Genomic DNA, 18,833 nt, shown 5'->3' on the forward strand with positions numbered 1-18,833 from the left:
TAAGAAATAAAATTAAAAAATAGTCTATTGCAAGTAATATTTCATAGGAAGATGGTCAAGAATATTTTGTATTGAGTCATTATTAATTTACACTGGACACTAGGGTACATAATGTTGAAATACAAATATGCAACGATGGATATATGGAAAATATGTATAGAGAAAAATTATATGTGCATCTTACTACGTACATAATAGTTTTATTCGTAATAATGGGTAGTAGGTATAGTTGTGACGCAACAATCAAAATGAAATTGTTATTACTTATTATTGGAGTGAATTATTTGGTGAAGGGTGATATGCCGGTGTATGTTTGTACGTTGCAATATTAAGAATTTAGAAAATGTCATATGAAAATTTTCTTGTTTTCCCTATAACATGTCCTATTGTCATAAATATACTCACAAAATATTTTCCTATTTTTCATATATTTTTTTAGATTTTTTAAAGTTTTTTTGCATTTGACATCACTCCCGCGGTCTCCTCGCGGTAACTACGGTTTCGGCTAAAAAACCACGCGGTAAGCCGCAGTAACCACCGTTCTCATGTGCTGTTCCAGTAAGTAGGTACCGCGGTTTTTGTGCCTTACCGTGCGGTAACCGCGGCAAACCGCGTGGTAAGCCGTGAAAACCACGCGAGTTTAAATTCAAATTTTTTGGATTCAAATTCATCCCGGTTTTTGTGGTTTTGGCGGTTACCGTGCGGGCTCATGGAAGCGCGGTACCGTGGTTTTAGCAACGGTAAGGGGAACCCTCCCACCGACCCGCGTCATGCCCGAAGCAGCTGGTCAGGCTCAGGAGGTGGAAGCGTCGCGTCACGTCGCGGCCGTGGTTCGTGGTGGAGCCGATGGATGCGCGGTCGTCGTCGTTCGTCGTCACGCACGAGTACGTGGCGCCTGAGGTCGCAACGCTGTGGCGGGCACGGCGCCGCCGTGGACTGGTGGGCATACGGCGCCTTCCTCTACGGCTGGGAGGAACACTGTCGGTGCGGTGGTTTCGTGTTGATAGATGTCTGATGGCATCATCAAACGATGCAGAGATATACATGTATATATATAGCCTACCAACTCAGCCATAATCAGACCTAACTACTTACAATAGAATGCACACTAACCTAACCGATCAGCCAAGTTGATTAGGTTAGAGGAAAATATATGATCGGTACTTAAAATTATGTCACGGTACCAATTAGATCTATAAACTTACAAAATGCACGTTTAGATTTATGAACTCGTTTTAACGTCTAAAATTATGAACCTGGATGATATATTAAAACGAGTTTATGGATATGGATGGTACATTAAAACAAATTCATTGATCTGGATGGTAGATTAAAACAAGTTCATGAACCTAAACATGTATATTTTAAGTTTATGAATCTAAATGGTACCAAGACAAATTTAAGAACCGACCATATTATTTACTCCTTAGGTTATATTAGTTACAATATCAATATCATATGCACCCTGTTCGTCGCGCTGCCCGTGGCGCGCGCCGAGGTAAAGACGACGTCGATCGTCGCCGACGCGTGGCCGTCACTGTTCGAGGAGTTCGGGTTCAAGCTGAGCGGCGTCGCGGGCGCCTCCGTCCGCGGGGGTGTCATGGCGGCGTGTGCCTGAGGGCTCGCAGCTCCAGGGCTCCGACCCTGGGCTGATGGGTTTCATCCTCATCTCCAACTCCTCTTCTTCCAAATCAACGACGAGTCTGAGTCTAGGCCGGCCGTGAGCTAGGATGGGAGAGAAGTAGAGAAGTAAGGAATAAGAGAGAGGAGAGGAAAGGATTGGAGAGGAGAGAGAAAAATAAAAAACCGATATGTGGGATACACTGAAAATCACATCAGCAAAACCAATAAAAAAATAGTAAATACTGTCGAGTAATTTTTTTTAACGAATTGTACAGATTTAGGGACACACATTTATGGTATCCCAATTAAAGGACGAAAATAAACTCGCATTTAACTTTAGGGACTTTTGGTGGACTTTTTTCTTATTTTGGCCTATAAGATGATTTTAAGCCAAAAACATAGCCTAACCAAATAAGGAATTTTTTCAATGAGATTTTTTAAAGCCATAATCTACTCTTGCACTGTTAAACTAAAAGCTAGGTTCGAGTAAGTTTTTTTAGCTTATTTGGAATAGTCGTAGCACCCTATTATTATTAATTTTGAAGTTTTAAAGCCAACGGCTTATAAACCATGTAAGCCGAAAAGTTGGCTTAAAAGCCAACAAGTCTACGTCCAAACAAAGTGATTCTTAGAATTCCGAGGTTTAAATCATGTTAATTTGCAATAATGAGGTTGGCACCGGCATGAGAAAGATGAAGAAAACAGGAAGATCCAACATGATGCAACTTTTTATATAATAGTTTTGGTGGGTCCGATTTTATTATTTACATTTTAATTGTCGAAAATTCGGGATGTTACATAAACTCTTATCAAGTGTATCCATGTACCTATTGCAAAAATGGCATTAGATGGTTTGTGATTGTCATTAGCTTTGGTTAGTGAATTTTGCTCACCTGATGCTCTGTAGTCTGTACTAATACCTATATGTATGTTTTTTTTACTCTTCACAATTATATACCTGCTATGTAGTGGATAAAAGTACTTGTTGATTGGTTCAGTCATTTCAGAAGTTTTTAACCTTCACCACGCTTGCTCTGTTGTTCTAGTTGCTTTTAACCATTTATGATATACCATGTTTATTGTTATTCATCCTCATCTTTTCGCTTTTGCTAATGCTTATGCTTACAAGGAAAATTTTATATTTTCAACCTTAATGGAGTTGATTTTGGAGTTTTTTCATCATAATTTATTTCTCAGTCTTTGCTTTAAGGTCGCTAAAAACACACATATAAAAATTTTATTTATAAATTATTTTTTACTTACGAATACGTCGTTTGGCTTTTTCCACAGAAAAACCAAAAATGAATGTGATTCTCGAACATGTGATATTTACAAGGAATCGATATGGTTGTCCAAATCGTGTAAATTAACTTGAAATTAGGCTTAGGTTTTGCACTCTTATGGCAGTCCCTTAAATGTAATTCAATTGAACCTTCCAATAGAAGAAATACTTCTTTGTTTGGTTTACATTGTATCTTAAAACATCTATGTTCGATTACAGCTCTCTATTAGGTTTGAATCAATCATGTTTTTTTTTAGCAAAGCTGGATTCCACGTGCACACGCTTACTACCGGTGGTAATGCACCGAAAGACCTACCATATCTTTCAGTGCATCCTTGATGGGATTAGTGTTTTTTGAACAACCCCATAATTTTGCTTCGGATTACACTTATAACTAAAATTTAAATTTTAAACCTTAGATCTCAAGTTGGTTTTGGAGTTTTTTCACCAAAGTTTATTTTTAGCCTTGGTTTTTAATGGCTAAGAATACGTATTATATTCATAAATTATTTTTTCTAAATACGTCGTTCACCCCCTACTTGTGTAACTGTGAAGTTTTTATAAATATGCAGAAAAAGGTTTATTTCCCTTTTCAAACACTCTCTTATTTGTAATGTGTTGCCATTTGACTCTTAAATAAATGTTTGATTATTTTTCTTATTTAAAATTGTTGTGCAAATATATATGCAATATAAATCATGTATAAAGTTCGTTCAATAATAAAACAAAATCACAAAAAAATAATTAATATTTTTTTAGTAAAGCGAATAGTCGTCAAGCATAGATCTAAAAATAAACAATATCAAACATCAAAAACCGGGACTCAAATATATATCTAAAAGTGAACAATGTGGAACATAAAAAACCGAGGGGAGCAGTAGTTTGGGGAGGCTCTATCATCATCAATACTGTTATGTGGTGGATCGAGGGCTAGGTCATCGGATGCTTCATTGAAATTCTATGTAATTGGAAAATTTAAACATAGATTTTTTTTATAGCAAGTGGTAGGTATAGTTTATTTATCTGGGGTCTAATTTTATTCTGACTTCATAACTGGGTGTGCGAATCATTTGTAATTTGAAAGCTCTTATCGTTGTGTGAGATTTGAATAATACAACCTCTGCCTCTGCCGTATTATGCTCTGCCCCTCTGTTCACCATGTTCTCAGTTCTCCCTACATTAGCTTCTTTTTTGTGACGGCCCTGGTAGCGTGCTGACCAGCGCATTAACTAACATGAAACAATATTATGATCACATATTACTTATTCCATAATTCAACGCACATGATTTGCAGTCGGGGGCAAGAACGTGAACCCTTTGAGACAAGGAAATTAATTGTAAATCCATGTCTATATACGCACCATCACCAAGTAGCAGCCATTACATCACAAATATTGTAACACGATGAATTTTATAGTAGGTACTAGTTAATTAAAATTCTAGTAACTTCTAGGCTCTAAATACTAAGAGGTATTAAATTCTACACTAAATTTTTGGTACCGCTCGGGCTCTCACTATTCTCCACTGCTGTAAAATTACTCTGGTAAGAGATACATAGACTGCAAGCTAATTTGAGAATTCAGCTGGAAGTAGCTGGGCCGGGTGTCTTGGAGTCGCCATGAACGACGTAAGATGCAATCTGCTGTAGAAATTTATCGATGTACCTCTCGTGGAGCTCCCTATCGGCCACGATCGCTTGCTGCTTGACGGCATTTGCCACGGAGACCCTCCTGGTCTCTTCGTCCACCATGACGGCCCGGACCGCGGCGGCGACGCCGTGGCGGTCGAATGATCCGTCGTCGGCGTCCCTTGTCACCTGCAACCCGACCTTCTTCTCCTCCATGAGCCGCGCGTTGGGCCCTTGGTCCCCGAAAATGGGGAGCATGACGAGAGGTTTCCCGAACGCAAGGCCTTCGACGAGCGAGTTGCGGCCGCAGTGGGTCAGGAACGCGCCCACGGCGGCGTGCGCCAGTATGGCGAGCTGGGGCGCCCACCCCGTGGCGACGAGCCCATGGCCACGGGTGCGCTCCGGGAAGCCGAGAGGAAGGATGGCGGCGACGTCCGCCACGGCGCGGGGCTTTCTGAGAGCCCAGAGGAAGCGCGTCCCGCGAGCTCCATCCCGAGGGCCAGCTCGTGCACCAGGTCCACGCGCAGCGGCACCTCGCTCCCTAGCGCGACGTACACCACCGAGCCTGGCGGCTGCGCGTCCAGCCACAGGTGGATGGAGCCCTGGCCCTCTCCGGCTGCGCCGGTCATGCCGGCGCGGCGGCGGCCTCCGTCGGGGGACGGCGGCAGAAGGCCGAGGGGGATGAGCGGTGTCCATGCCCGTCGCGACCTGCCGGAGTGCCTCGGGCTCCCACTCGGGGCAGCTCCGCATGGCCGCCACCGTGCACCTCTCCATTGTCAGCGCGCAGCGCTTTGCGACGGACATGCCTGACGAGCCATGGACGACGAAAAAACTTGCCTTCTGCTCCCACTCGTAACGCGGCATGCCAGCCCGTCGTTCTTCTGCTGCTCCGAGCAGTTGGAATATGGAGGCACCGGCCGGATCTGTGAACCGGCTGGCCCAGCCAGCCATCATAGAGGCGGTGGGGAGGAGCATCGCGCATGGCACCTTGTGCTGCTGGGCAACGAGGGGTGCCCAGTGGTGGAAGGTGTCGGCGATGATTCAGTCAGGCCTGTTGGTGCTGCCGGCCTCGCCGCCGGCGCACGCGGCGCGCAGGAAGTCGGCGAAGGGCGCTGGGCAACGAGGAGCTCGAACTTGTCGGGGGCCGGGAGGTCGTTGGTGCACTCGGTGCCGTCGGGGAGGCCGTCGACGCGCGGGAGCGGCAGCGCCACGAGGCTGACGCGCGGCGCCGCGGCGGGGCTCACCGGCGGGAGGCGCGCGATGTTGCGCGGCGTGGATACGAAGGACACGCGGTGGCCGCGCGACGCCACGCGCTCCGCGAGCTCCAGGTACGGGAGCAGGTGGCCGAACGCAAGCCACGGGAAGATCACGAGGTGCAGCGGTCGTGGCGACGACGAGGACCCGGTGTCGTCCATGGCGAACTCAAAGGTTCAGAGAGAGCACAGAGAGGACCTGGACTGTAAGATAATGAGTATGGAAGTGGTAGCCGGAGTTTATAAGTTATCCTGAGATATTAAAATTTTTAATATAAAATTCTAATTTTAATATAAAATTCTGCTATTTTAATATGGTATTGAAGGTATTTTTCCAGGACGGAGAATAAGTTCCACCGATCGGCTGGTACGTGTCGGTGTGGCTTCCTTTTCGTTGCAGTTCCTGTTCAAAATCTTTGTTTGGTTACCATAATTAAGTGAGAAAAGGATAGGTGCCCTGCGTTCTTTAGTGGATAAAATAGGAAAGATAAAAGATATCTGATTTTTAAAAATAGTTATTAGTAGTAAAAATAATGAAGTTAGATAGTTACTACAATGCTTAAAATCATTTTAGAAATATGAGATAATAAAATTTTGAATATTTTTTGAAAAGACACAGTAAATTGATAAATGTGCACCTAAAAAGGAAGAAAAAATTATAGGGATAAATCAGAACGTAACAAGAAGAGTTCTTCGAAAGTATACCTTAGTTGTACGAGATTATGGTAATGGTACGAATGAGATCATTTGTATGGGTATATATTTTATCTGATGGAGTAATTTATAAAACTAGCAAAGTATCCCTGTTTTACAACGGTATATTAAATGTTTTATAGATTTTTTTGAGAGAAGTAAACATTTATTCTAAGACTATTTTTTAACTAAAGAAGATATAGAGCAGTTGGTGGAAAAGATAGGTCCGTCACCACAATTGTATCCAGCATCCAGCATGTCACTGGGTTACGAAGTCCAAACCCAATTCTTTTTTTTTTCTTGCGTTGTTGTTTCACTGTGAGAATTTGATCGCCCGCACTAGTGCGCCGCGCGCCGTCGTCGGTTCGCACCATAGCACACAGAAATCGGTCGGAAACGAGACGTGTTTCCAGCTTAGCAATGGCTACACGCCTACACGAACGCTCTCATCGACATAGGTCGCATTCTTACCCCCGGATAAGATAACTTATCCATCTCGTTTTCCACACGTACGTTTCTCGAACAGCTAAACGGTATACTTTTCGCAAAAAATTTATATAGGAAAGTTGTTTTAAAAATCATATTAATCTATTTTATATTTTTTTTATAAGTTATAATTAATTAATCATGTACTAATTAATTACTATGTTTTTCGTACCGCACATAAGTTATCTTAGGCCTCCTTGCCGAGCAAGTATGTTAAGGCTAAAAAATATATACTTTCTCCGTCTTTAAATATTTAACATAGTTAACTTTTTAACACAAGTTTTTTGACCGCTCATTTTATTCAACTTTTTAAATATGTAAAGCTATATATATGTATATAAAGTATATTTAACAAAAAAAAATTATATAAAAATAATTAATAATTATGTATTTTTTAAATAAGATGAATAGTCAACTATGTATGAAAAACCTACGACAACGAATATTTAGGACGGAGAGAGTATACGCCTGGATTATACACCAAATTGTCTTAAGATTTTGACGACTTTGCGTTTCTGTCATGCTTTTGCTGACACCGTGAGCTGCAATGCCACGCGTCAGATTATATACTACAGATTTGGGTGAAATTAAACATCGTGCAAGTGAGCGAATTGTAGCTAGATTTACAATTACTTCATCGAGATCTGTCGATATATGCTGCTGCTCGCGGAGGAGCTCAGCTCCCTCTCGTTAATTAATTAGACATTCAATAACCAAGAAACACGCCAGTTAATTAATTAATCGATCTGTTATCTTTCGTTGTCACAAAAAACGGAAGTGATGTTAGGTTCAGGATGTTCCTTTCAGCTTTAGCCCACAAGAAATCAACAAGCCGACTTGTACTGGAAGCCGCGTTGCTACAGGCATAGTAAAAACAAACTGGTTGAGCCATTGGTGTTTTATTTATTAATATTATATATAATTTTCTCTGGTTGGTTGCAAGAGGTAGCATACAGGCCGCTGCTGTGCTGAAAAAAAGGAATTGGGAGGGAGGTTCAGAATTCTGTACCTTATGTGGGGAGGTTGAGACAGTTAATCATCTAATGTTTACTTGTTTGATTGCAAAGTTTGTGTGTAGTGCCTGTAGGGATATTTTTGGCTGGTCTTTTCCACCACACAATTTAGAGATGTTGTTACATTTTAGTATAGATGGTTTTTCTCATAAACACTGCCAAGCTATGCTGATGATTGTGGGTGTTTTATGCTGGACTATCTGGCTTACCCGTAATGAGATGATTTTTCGAGCTAAGATGGTTAACTCTCCTTGCTTACTAATTTACAGGGGTGTTTCCTTGTTGACGCAGTGGAGCATTCTAGCTAAGGAAGAAGAAGAGAAGAAGGTGTCTGAGCTGAAAGACCGGATTTTATTGTGCGCCAGGCATCTCAATCACAGGGTGGGGGTGGGGTAAAACCTAGTTTCGTTTTAGTTGTTAGTTTGGCTTGAGTGGGTAGCTTCTGAAATGAATTTCAGCCCTTCTGCTTGTGCTGGATGATAGTTCTGGTGGGGGCTTTGTCTCTTTTTCTTGGATGGTTTTAATGCTTCTATGTAAGCCAGTAACCCCAACAAACCGTCACTTTGCTTTATAAAAAACAGGGCTGGAGAGCATTTTCTCTAAAAAAATAAAAAATATTATATATAATTTTAATTATTTTAAATATACCATCATCATAAATTAGTAAAAATATAAATAAAACAATATATCTATTATTTCGTAGCCATAACATAACAAAAATAAATTCACAATACCATATTGTCATAAGACAAATTTAAAAACCTTATTTCTAAAAACCGTCACCGTTTGTCAGTTCACCAAAAAATTTCCCCTTCACCACTTTTTACCGATTCGATTGCACGAATGATATTTGAGTAGAATCGGGCAGCTAGGGTAGCCAGATTTCCAGTTGAACCGCTGGTCGGTAGGGCCTTTTCTTTTATTATTATGGCTATAGATCGACAGCATCCTCATCAGAAGGCACACGAGTACTCGCACCAGGGTGAAGCTAGGTGCGGTACACATATATGTGTACGTGTAACTGTCTATGCAGTGTCTATGCAGTGCTGCTATACGTACGACCAAGTGTACGACTTGCTGCTATACGTACGATCAAGTTGTACGACTTGCGTACGACTAGAAGCATGTAACCATCGATCAATCACATGATTAATTAATTATTAAAAAATATAAAATATAGTAATATGATTTTTAAAATAACTTTCCTATAAAAATCTTTTATAAAAAATACACCATTTAACAATTCGGGAAGCGTGTGCATGAAAAACGAGGTGGATAAGTTAACTTATTGGGGGGAGCCGAACGCGGCCTTGGTCGTATGCCTAACAATTTGCCTGTCTATACCCTATACTTCTTCGATATTTTTATTTAGTGCCGTTGATCTTTTTATATACGTTTGATCATTATCTTATTAATTTTTTTAATATACGAAATTATAAGTCATGCTTAAAGTTTCTTTAATAATAAACCAAATCATAACCAAACAATTATTAATTATATTTTTTCAATAAGATGAAGGATCAAACGTGGTCCCAAAAATCAATAACTTTAAATAACAAATAGATATGAAATTTAAGTATAGAGTAGATTTGAACCATTAGATAACTATTGTGGCACATATCGTTTTGCTTTTAGGAAGAAAAAACAACTTATTTGCAAAAAAAAACTACATGTAAAAATTTATATACACGTCTATAGCAAGTCAAATACAAATGTTCTAAAATAAATCACGGTGAAAAATCTACAAAATTAACTCTAAAGTAAAGTTTTAAAAGTAAACTTTTAGCTTAATGATAAGCAGTTGTAATAGAGAAACAATAGAACTATATTATTCACTAGTATAGGCCAATACAGTATAATGTAAGGAAACTCTAACACAAACTTCAATCTCTCACTGTCTGCTATAACTAGATAAGCAAGGTCATTGGGCAGGCCATGCTCTAGCTTGTTGTTCTGTCTCGCCTTTTTTTAATTAGTTATTATTGATTTTATAGGTGAAACAGGTCTAGTGGCTTTTAGTTGTTGATAGGTGCAGCAGGCCATCGGGTTCTTGAATATTGATTAAGCATGTAACACATGTTCCGGATACTGCACACAATGAGTTTATACTTGCTTTCAAATGATATGAATTAGGAACGATACATTCGGCATAATAGCACCAAGAATCATAAAAACGCATTTTTGTAGATGGCAAAAATCGACTTTTACCGACGATCCTATGAAAGAGACACCATGTTAACTTATGAAAAACGATATTAACGTATGGGTAAGTTATGTTGGGCAAACGCTTCATGGAGATTGAGAAAAAAAATAACATCCAACCGCATCTTCCAGTCAAATCTAGTACGCACCAAAATACACATTCACAATCAAAATCCCACAAATTCTCCATTCGACTATCTTCATAAAACACCCACGATCACCAATTCACAAATTTGTCGTGGTATATATGATCCATCAACTGACAGCTAATACACACGCCTCGAGGTGGCACCAAAATACACATTCACAATCAAAATCCCACAAATTCTCCATTCGAACTATCTTCATAAAACACCCACGATCACCAATTCATAAATTTGTCGTGGTATATATGATCCATCAACTGACAGCTAATACACACACCTCGAGGTGGCCATCCATGAGGCTCAACACATTGTCATGGTTCTTTCCGTACGTGCAAGTAGTAGTAATGATTTTCATATCGTTTGCATATACAAATACTACTAATTTACTTTTAAATTTAATATTATCTATCTAACATTAATTCTACTATGTATTGCAAAACATATGTCTCATGCAATATATGGTTTACTCCACTTTCTCCGTTTACTTATTTATCATATCATCTGTTATCACATGTCATAACTTATTTAATTGTATATACACATTTTGGTCGCTATATCATAAATATGCTAATGGCTCAGCTCGTGGACAAAGAACAACTCGAGTGCATGCTTGAAATTCGAGATGAAGGGCACGACATGTTGGACACTTATTTACTGTAACCGAATATTATCATATAACATGATCACCTATTTATGAAAAAGATCAATTTTTGACATGTGGATGAATTCACCAGTCTCTTCTTCTCCTCTTCCCTCTTCAGATCTTCATTTCTTCCGATTATTGAATTTAGGGTAGCAACAACGCTGACTTGATCAACTTGTGGTCACCGAGCTTTGCCTGATATTGATGCCCTTCATGACACCAACCACACTGGCCGGGAATCGCCTCACAATGCTCTTCATAGCAATAGATTGAACGGTAATATTTTTAGGGTTTAAAGAGGAGCCATAGAACCGACGAGCACCCCCGTAGTCGATTTCTTTCTTTTATATACACGTTGGTGTGCCTTGAGGGTTATTCCTCATGGGTTTTTGATTTGTTTTAACCGATCATGCAAACAACCATCGGGTTTGTTACGATTTGTGGTAGGGAGATCTGACGGTGGCTAAATCTCTTCCCGATTGTCAGCAAGTGCAGATGAAACAACCAACATTCTCTAGTTGATTTAGAGGCTAATTGACGATTCCATCCAGAAGTACAGCTCCCCATGGTAATATGTCCAAACAACATTAAACATCATTGAGAAAATAATACATTTAGTTTAGTATATCATATAAATAAACTCAACATTAATTTATAGGTGTTGACTGAATATTTATACCTCATGATTCCAAAATCTTTAGTCAAAGTCATTACACAATCCCATGTCAGCCACATGTTTCTTAAATAATTTGGGAGATGAGACTTTGTTTATTGGATCTATGAGCATAAATTTAATTGTTATAAATTCAACTTTAATTGTTTGATCATGTACTATATTTTTCACTACATGACATTTTGTATCAACGTGCTTGGTAGCTAGTTTGACTTATTGTTACTCCTATTGAATATGGTGTCCTCATTACCGCAATGTCATTGCATCTTGTTAATCACTTGTTGCATAGGATAAAGTTTTTAAGTCATACATACAACCTGCCTTGCATGATAAGATGGCACACAATTTGCCTATAGCTTCCTCCGCATGAGTGAAATATATTTTGAAGTAGTTTGTCTAAGCACCCTGCGAAGTCAGTATCTAAATACTATAGGATTTTAAGCTTATCGGATTTTCCATATGTGAGCATGTAATGTCTAACTCATCGCAAAATTTCTTTACTGTCTTCCAGTGATCCATGCCTGAATTAGAAAGATATCTACCAAGCATCCTAATTACAAAATGTCAATTCTTTGTTGTGTACATTATGCTTTCTACAACTGAAGCATATAATACCGTATTCATTTGTCTTGCTTCTAAATCATGTCTCAGACATTGGAATCAACCAAATTTATCTTATTGGAGTAGGTGATGTAGAGCATTTCCTCGTATTAAAACTTTCCAACAAACTAGAATTATATGATTTCTTAGATAGACCTAGTACCCCTTTGGAACTATTTCGGTGAACTTCAATAACCAAGACTTATGATACCTCTATGAGATCTTTCATATCAAAATTTGATGACAAGAATTCTTTGGTTTCATGCAGCAAATTCTTATTGATGTTTGCTAATAAAATGCCATCAACATAGAATACTATTATGAAGAATTTCTCAACTTTATTTTTAGTATAAATGTAGGTATCAACCTTATTTTTTTCTTAAATCCAACTTTGTTAATAATTTCATTGAATTTAAGGTTTCACTGCCTTCACGCTTGTTTGTGTATGTAGATGGATTTGTTAAGTTTGCATCCCAAACGTCTCTTTCATTCAATTACAAAGGTTTTTGGTTGTTCCATGTAAAAATTTTCAATTATTTTGCTATTTAGAAACAACATTTTCACATCCATTTGATGTAGTTCGAAATCATGGGGAGTTGCCAAGACGATGACAAATCTAAATAAGCCTTTTCTTGAGAAAAGGAAAAATTCTATTATAATCAATTCCCTCTCTCTAAAAAAACATTTCTTCATAAACCTTGCTATGAATCGTTTGATATTTTCTTTAGAGCCTAATTTTGTTTTGTAGACCTATTTGCATCCTACTATCTGAAAGTTCATCTTTGATGGCTTCAAGCCACTTGGATGAATTTTAATTGCTTATAACTTCTTTAAATGTCTAGGGAATAGATTTCATGCCAACGCATGTTTGATGGCCATAGGAGACATAGTTTTGTGATTTTTGGGTTCGGGTCGTCTAGATCACAAACTGGATCAGCATGTCTCATCTCCATCCAAATTGAGAGTTACCAAACCTGGGCCTTAAAGTCCCCGCAACTTGCTATTGATTCTTTGGTTAGCAGGGCTCAAGGTACCTACTTAATTAGCTTATAAACGGATTCACAAGCCAACCTATTCACACCCTTATACTCTACCGTTTTGGTTGGGAAGGAATAGTGCTTAACTACTCATGGATTGGTGCACAGCAAAAATACTCTTATTTTTTCACCATTTGCAACACACATATATTTTGCTAGTATATAATAAAAATGTGATATAAGCAGCCTATTAACTCTACTTATAGCAGGTACACATGAACGACATGGCCAATAGGCCTCCTAGCCCTAGACCTAAGTTGGTGAGCAGCCCACCGCCGAAAAGTCTAATTGATACGTACTCATAGACCGACGCCGCACGCGAACGTTTCAGTCCATGATGGAGACGACCCGTTTCTTGTGTTACAGTTCATTGGGCCAACCTGTTTCTAGCATATATGGTACTTTTTTACTTTATGGTTATAACACTTTCATGTATAAACTTATATGTATAAAAAATTTTCTTTATTAAATTTATATATATAATATTTATATATATAGTATTTATATTTATATAGTATTTATATATATAAGTTTGTATGATGAAGTTTACGTGTATAAAGTATATATATACACCCAATACCCATACGTATATATATACATATAATATACGTATGGGTATATGAAATCCGATCGCGCGTGCAAAGTAGACCGGCCCCCGCCGCCTTCATTCTGGCCCCTTCGGCACAGCCCATTTGTCGCGTGCCACCGCTTCCTCCTCCAATCTTGTCAAGCAGCAAGACCGTCTCAGAAAAAAAAAAAAGAAAGGAAAAAAACTCCGCCGCCGATGGCCGGGCTGCTGGATCTCACCGACGACGTCCTCGCCGAGATCCTCGTCCGCGTGCCGTCACCACGGGACCTCGCGCGCGCCTCCGCGGCGTGCTCCTCCTTCCGCCGCCTGGCCGCCTCCCCGCGGTTCCTCCGCCGCTTCCGCTCGCTCCACCCACCGCTGCCGCTCGGCGTCCTGTGCCACGACGGCGCCGCCGCACCGTTCCACCCCGCCCTGCGCCCGCACCCCTCGGCGCCGGCCGCCCGCGCGCTCGCCCTTGCCTCCGACTTCTTCTTGTCCTTCCTCCCTTCCCCCGCCCGCGGCTGGCTCCTCCGTGACCACCGTGACGACCGGTTGCTCCTCGACCGCGCGCTCGCCGGCGGCTGTACGGCCTTCACTGATATCGCCGTCTGCGACCCTCTCTTCCGGCGGTACGTTATGCTCCCGCCCATCCCCGACGACCTTGCCGCCTCCGTCGAGAACCCCTACCTCCAGCGCGGCGGCGATGGTGGGCTGCAATCTCGCAGCAGCGAGATCTTCCTGGCATCTTGCGGCACCGATTCAGGAGGAGAGGAGCCATCGTTTGCTGTGATCTGGATGGCGTGCTGCCGGGGAAAGCTTGTCGCGTTCTTCTTTTCCTCCGAATCCCAGCAGTGGCGTGCTCTTTCACCTCCCGAGCACTATGCTTTGAGTATGAGGAGGGTCATGGGCGTTCGACTAGGGCAGCGTAACCATGCTCATGGGTGCTTCTACTGGATGATAACCCTCACCCATAGGTGGCTTGTACTGGACACACGGCGAATGGAGTTCTTTGTTGCGGATATCTCTCCTGTCCTTTCAGGCCGTGCTATGATGTTCAGTAATCAGATTTCCACTATGGACTCAATGGACGGAAGTACTACTGTTGTTGTCGCGGATGTTTTCCGGCCAGATAAACGATGTGTCCTGTATTTATACAAGTTCATGTATTTCAGTGACCCGTGGCAACTGCAGAGTAAAATCAACTTGCCCGAGGAATGGGGGTATCGATTTAGAGGCATCGTAGGTGCATATGAAGGGTCCTTGTTTATGAAGCTTGATCACCCCAAGCAGAATTTGAGAGATCCAGTTCAGCAAAATATTACATATTTCGTGTTCGATATCAAGACAATGCAGCTTGGGAGGTTTTGTGAGATAAGTTCTGGTAGTAGTGAAGCTTACCTTTACACAGGTTTTCCACCATCACAGACACTACCATGTGTTTGATGAGGTAAGCTTTTTCTTTCTGCTGCTATCATTTTATATCGTTCTGTTGTTTAATGTTACTTTTTGATTATCTTGTTTGGGGAATTTTTTATTATAATATCTGTACTTGACGCCTTTCAGCTGTACAATATAATGATGCAAATAACATACGTAGACGATTTAGCTCTTTAATGATTGTATCCTTTCCTTAAGATATCACTTTAATGCATTACTAAGTATGGCATATGGTCCATTTTAGTGAATGTTATAGGAAATTAGATAATTATGTACACATTTTATAGATCATCGATGAAACTTCTTACTTTAAATTATCAGTTGTATGTTTGTTTCTTGCCATCCCTTCTAACATAGTGAAAAGTCGTACATGGAAGATCAAATGCGTCAGATTATGTTTTTCTATCAAACATAGTTCTATGTTCGTGATCTGATTTTGGTCCCTAGTTAAGCATTTGTGAGTGGCATTTTCAATTAGGGGACTTCTGATTAAACCATATTATTTCCTTCAACTAGCACAAAAGTGAGCAACCAAATGGCCAAACCTTGTGTTTTAGTAATTTTTATTGGGCTTTTATCTACATAAATTTAGTATGACTGCATATAAATTTATTAAATACTATTGACACGAACCTTATTATCATGGAGATCCACTTTTATTTTGGTCCTTCCTGACATGTCTTGATATTTGCACATTTTGAAATCGTTCCATCTGTAATAATGTAATCTATGTGAAGCTTATATTTAATTTCAGGGCTGCGCATAAAGTCTTCTCTATGTTAGACACTTATAAAATTTGCAATTGCTGTTTTTCACTGTCACTTATGATATTGAAGTTCAAGCTGTGAACAATGGAGCTGTTGGAAAGAATGCTTCCACTGCATACCAATGAGCTGTTATTAGTTTGTCACAGCTTAACATACCAATGAAAGCTTACATAATACAAAATTCCTTTCAAATTACCTGTCTGTGGACTTTGTGGCAGTTCACCTGAGACATTATGTCATATACTGATTTATATGTTTACATGTTTTAACTGTAGATAGAGATCTGATTTTGGAGCATGTTTATTCTCTATGTGGCTATGTTAATGAGTTGCTGAAGCCCTGTAAATCATTATTTTCTCATTCAATGCTTTTTTCCTTTTGTACCAGCAGGGTTTTGCTTGAAACTTATCTGAACTCTTAACAATTTAGTCTGTTTCCCGATTACTATTTCACTAATTGCAGCCACTAACATTCCTGTTTTTCATGTTGTGAGAGGTCTGTGCCAACTTACTTGATGCAGAACTCTGCACCACTTAAACAAATGTAGAAGGCACCATCTAGCACAAAATTATATTGTCAATGTGGTAGGGGGTTTTGTTTCTCACCTAAGGGACTAGACCACTAGGCTTCAAAGCGCAACCTTGCAGATATTTTAAAGTTTATATGCAAGGTTGGTGTTTGGGTTTGGACCTTGGTATCCTAGTTGAGAGGCCAAATTCCTTACCACTTTACTATCATTGTCTTTATGGTACATAATGTCCTGCAAATTTTCTAACTGGTGCAGAGGTGATTTCCAGTGACATTGAAAATTCGTGCTACCTCAGATAACAGCTCAGCACAAATAGTAGTAGAGTCAAAGTCAAGGGTCCTTTTCTGTAATTAGTTTGATTGAAGATTGATTTATGAAGTAAGAATTTGAAAAGGACTAAATGAAATGGTTAAACCCTCAGGAACTTATTATTGAAGTTCAATCGTAATTATTTGTCTGATTGAGGACACTTCTCTGCAATCATAATGATGTTACTTTTTTTTTCAGAAAAACCCATATGTTGCTTGAAGAATATGCTGTCTTATAATTATTTATTAGATACATTTTCAGTCAGCAACATCATGTACACAGATAATTTTAGCTCTATACATTTTTCCCTTTTGTCACTTTAGTGCAACGCTTAAAGCTGTAGTCTAACACTGTTAATCTTATCTGAAGTTGTAGATTGCTCTATACTTGAAATTTTTGCTGGAGTACCTAATTAACTCTAAGTTCTATGTTCTAAACTTCACATTTGTATTTTGCACCCTTGTACTATCAGAAAAAGCAGAACAAGGAACTTTGGGTGCATCAAACTACATATCCTGCTTTGGCTTAAAACCTCTTACATTGTTTACTATTCAGAAGCATATGCATTAATCATTTGTGGATGGTGTTTTGAGTTAGACAACATTTTATTGAACTATTTTGTTCTATTTTACCAGAACAAGGGCATGCAATGCATATTTAATTTTAAATATTTTCAAATCAACTTGTTTCTCTGTACAAATTTAACAGGGTCTGCCTAGACCTAGGTACCCAGAAGATTTGAGCAACATCATGACCTTGTAGTTTATACATTTTGGACCTGGTGATGGCACTGAATATTTATAACTAGACTTTTATTTTTTTTTTATTGTCATGTGTGTGTTCTTCGTGAAGTTCCTTTATTATTTTGAAAAAGCAATTTCAAAGCCTGGCACCTTTCGTTTCTTATGTTAAATAGGTGGTCTCAAATGCACTGCCTGCTATATTTTTTCAATATTAAATAAGCTGTCTGGAATATAGTTTTCATTATGTTGTAATACTGAATTTGAAGGGGCAAACACTGGTGATGTTTGGAATAATAATATATCCACTGCTTAAATTGCTGGTCAATGGTCTGATGCCCAGCACTTGATGGTGTAAGGTTATTGCATACAATTATCAGACTAAGCTTCTAATGTAATGGCACCGACATTTATTTTGCGGGGAAGTTAAACTCCTCTTAAATTACTAGTTTGTGACTTTGTGGTGCTCCACTCTGAAACATTTTGATCATTTTCTGATATATAATTTATTTTCGTTTTAGATAAAAAAGAGGATTGGCTGATACATTGAGGTGCAAGGACGATGACACGAAGGATATTTATGACCTTCTATCTTCCTTTTCTCTCTGCATTTTCTTTTATAACCTGTAAGAACAATTGGAGGTTTGGGTTGGAAGACTATTGTCGTGACTTGATGTAAGAGCATTCTCAACAGCTTATCTAAATTTGCCCATCTCAATTTCATCATCCATATTGTCATTTAGATGACCTTCAAAATAAATTTTCTATTTGTCTCCTATATCACTCCAACAGATTATCCATATGCATTTTATTAATATTTTGTAACCATCTTCTTCAATGTTGTTATTACTCTTCTCTTGTGGTTGGATTGAGATATAAAGGAAGGATAGAATATCTATATTTAAAGTTTTTCTTTCTAATATGAATGATGCTATATATTTGGATGATGAGATAGATAATTTACTGAAATCTTTTTTTTCTCATATTATCTATATTTAGGATAAATGATAGGATAGATAGTTTGTTGGGTTTACTCAAACGAGGATCATTATGGCCTTTTGTCATATATGTAGAGTTGTGCCTAGTTTGACTTTGGGTGAGAGCATATGTTTTCTGCAATACGAATCCGGCTTTAGGTGGTTTGACTTAGGGCTATTTTGGATTCCTCCAAATTTTTTAAGTCCCTATCACATTGAATATTTGGA

General features: G+C 39.3%; 1 protein-coding gene and 1 pseudogene across 1 annotated transcript; one reads left to right on the forward strand and one right to left on the reverse strand.

The window, feature by feature from the left end:
- Positions 1 to 4,253: 4,253 nt before the first annotated feature.
- Positions 4,254 to 5,947, reverse strand: LOC102722209 (annotated as a pseudogene).
- An 8,019-nt stretch (positions 5,948 to 13,966) lies between these two features.
- Positions 13,967 to 18,466, forward strand: LOC102709831. The gene is made up of 2 exons (XM_040523639.1): positions 13,967 to 15,293; positions 18,150 to 18,466. Exon 1 carries the CDS (start codon positions 14,063 to 14,065, stop codon positions 15,287 to 15,289), a length of 1,227 nt encoding a protein of 408 aa, XP_040379573.1. The 5' UTR covers positions 13,967 to 14,062; the 3' UTR covers positions 15,290 to 15,293; positions 18,150 to 18,466.
- Positions 18,467 to 18,833: the final 367 nt, after the last annotated feature.

The sequence above is a fragment of the Oryza brachyantha genome, chromosome 4 (assembly GCF_000231095.2).
Source record: "Oryza brachyantha chromosome 4, ObraRS2, whole genome shotgun sequence".
Lineage (NCBI taxonomy): Eukaryota > Viridiplantae > Streptophyta > Magnoliopsida > Poales > Poaceae > Oryza > Oryza brachyantha.

Coding starts and splice junctions, on each gene's coding strand:
- LOC102709831 (XM_040523639.1), top strand. CDS start 14,063: ATGGCCGGGCTGCTGGATCTCACCGACGACGTCCTCGCCGAGATCCTC.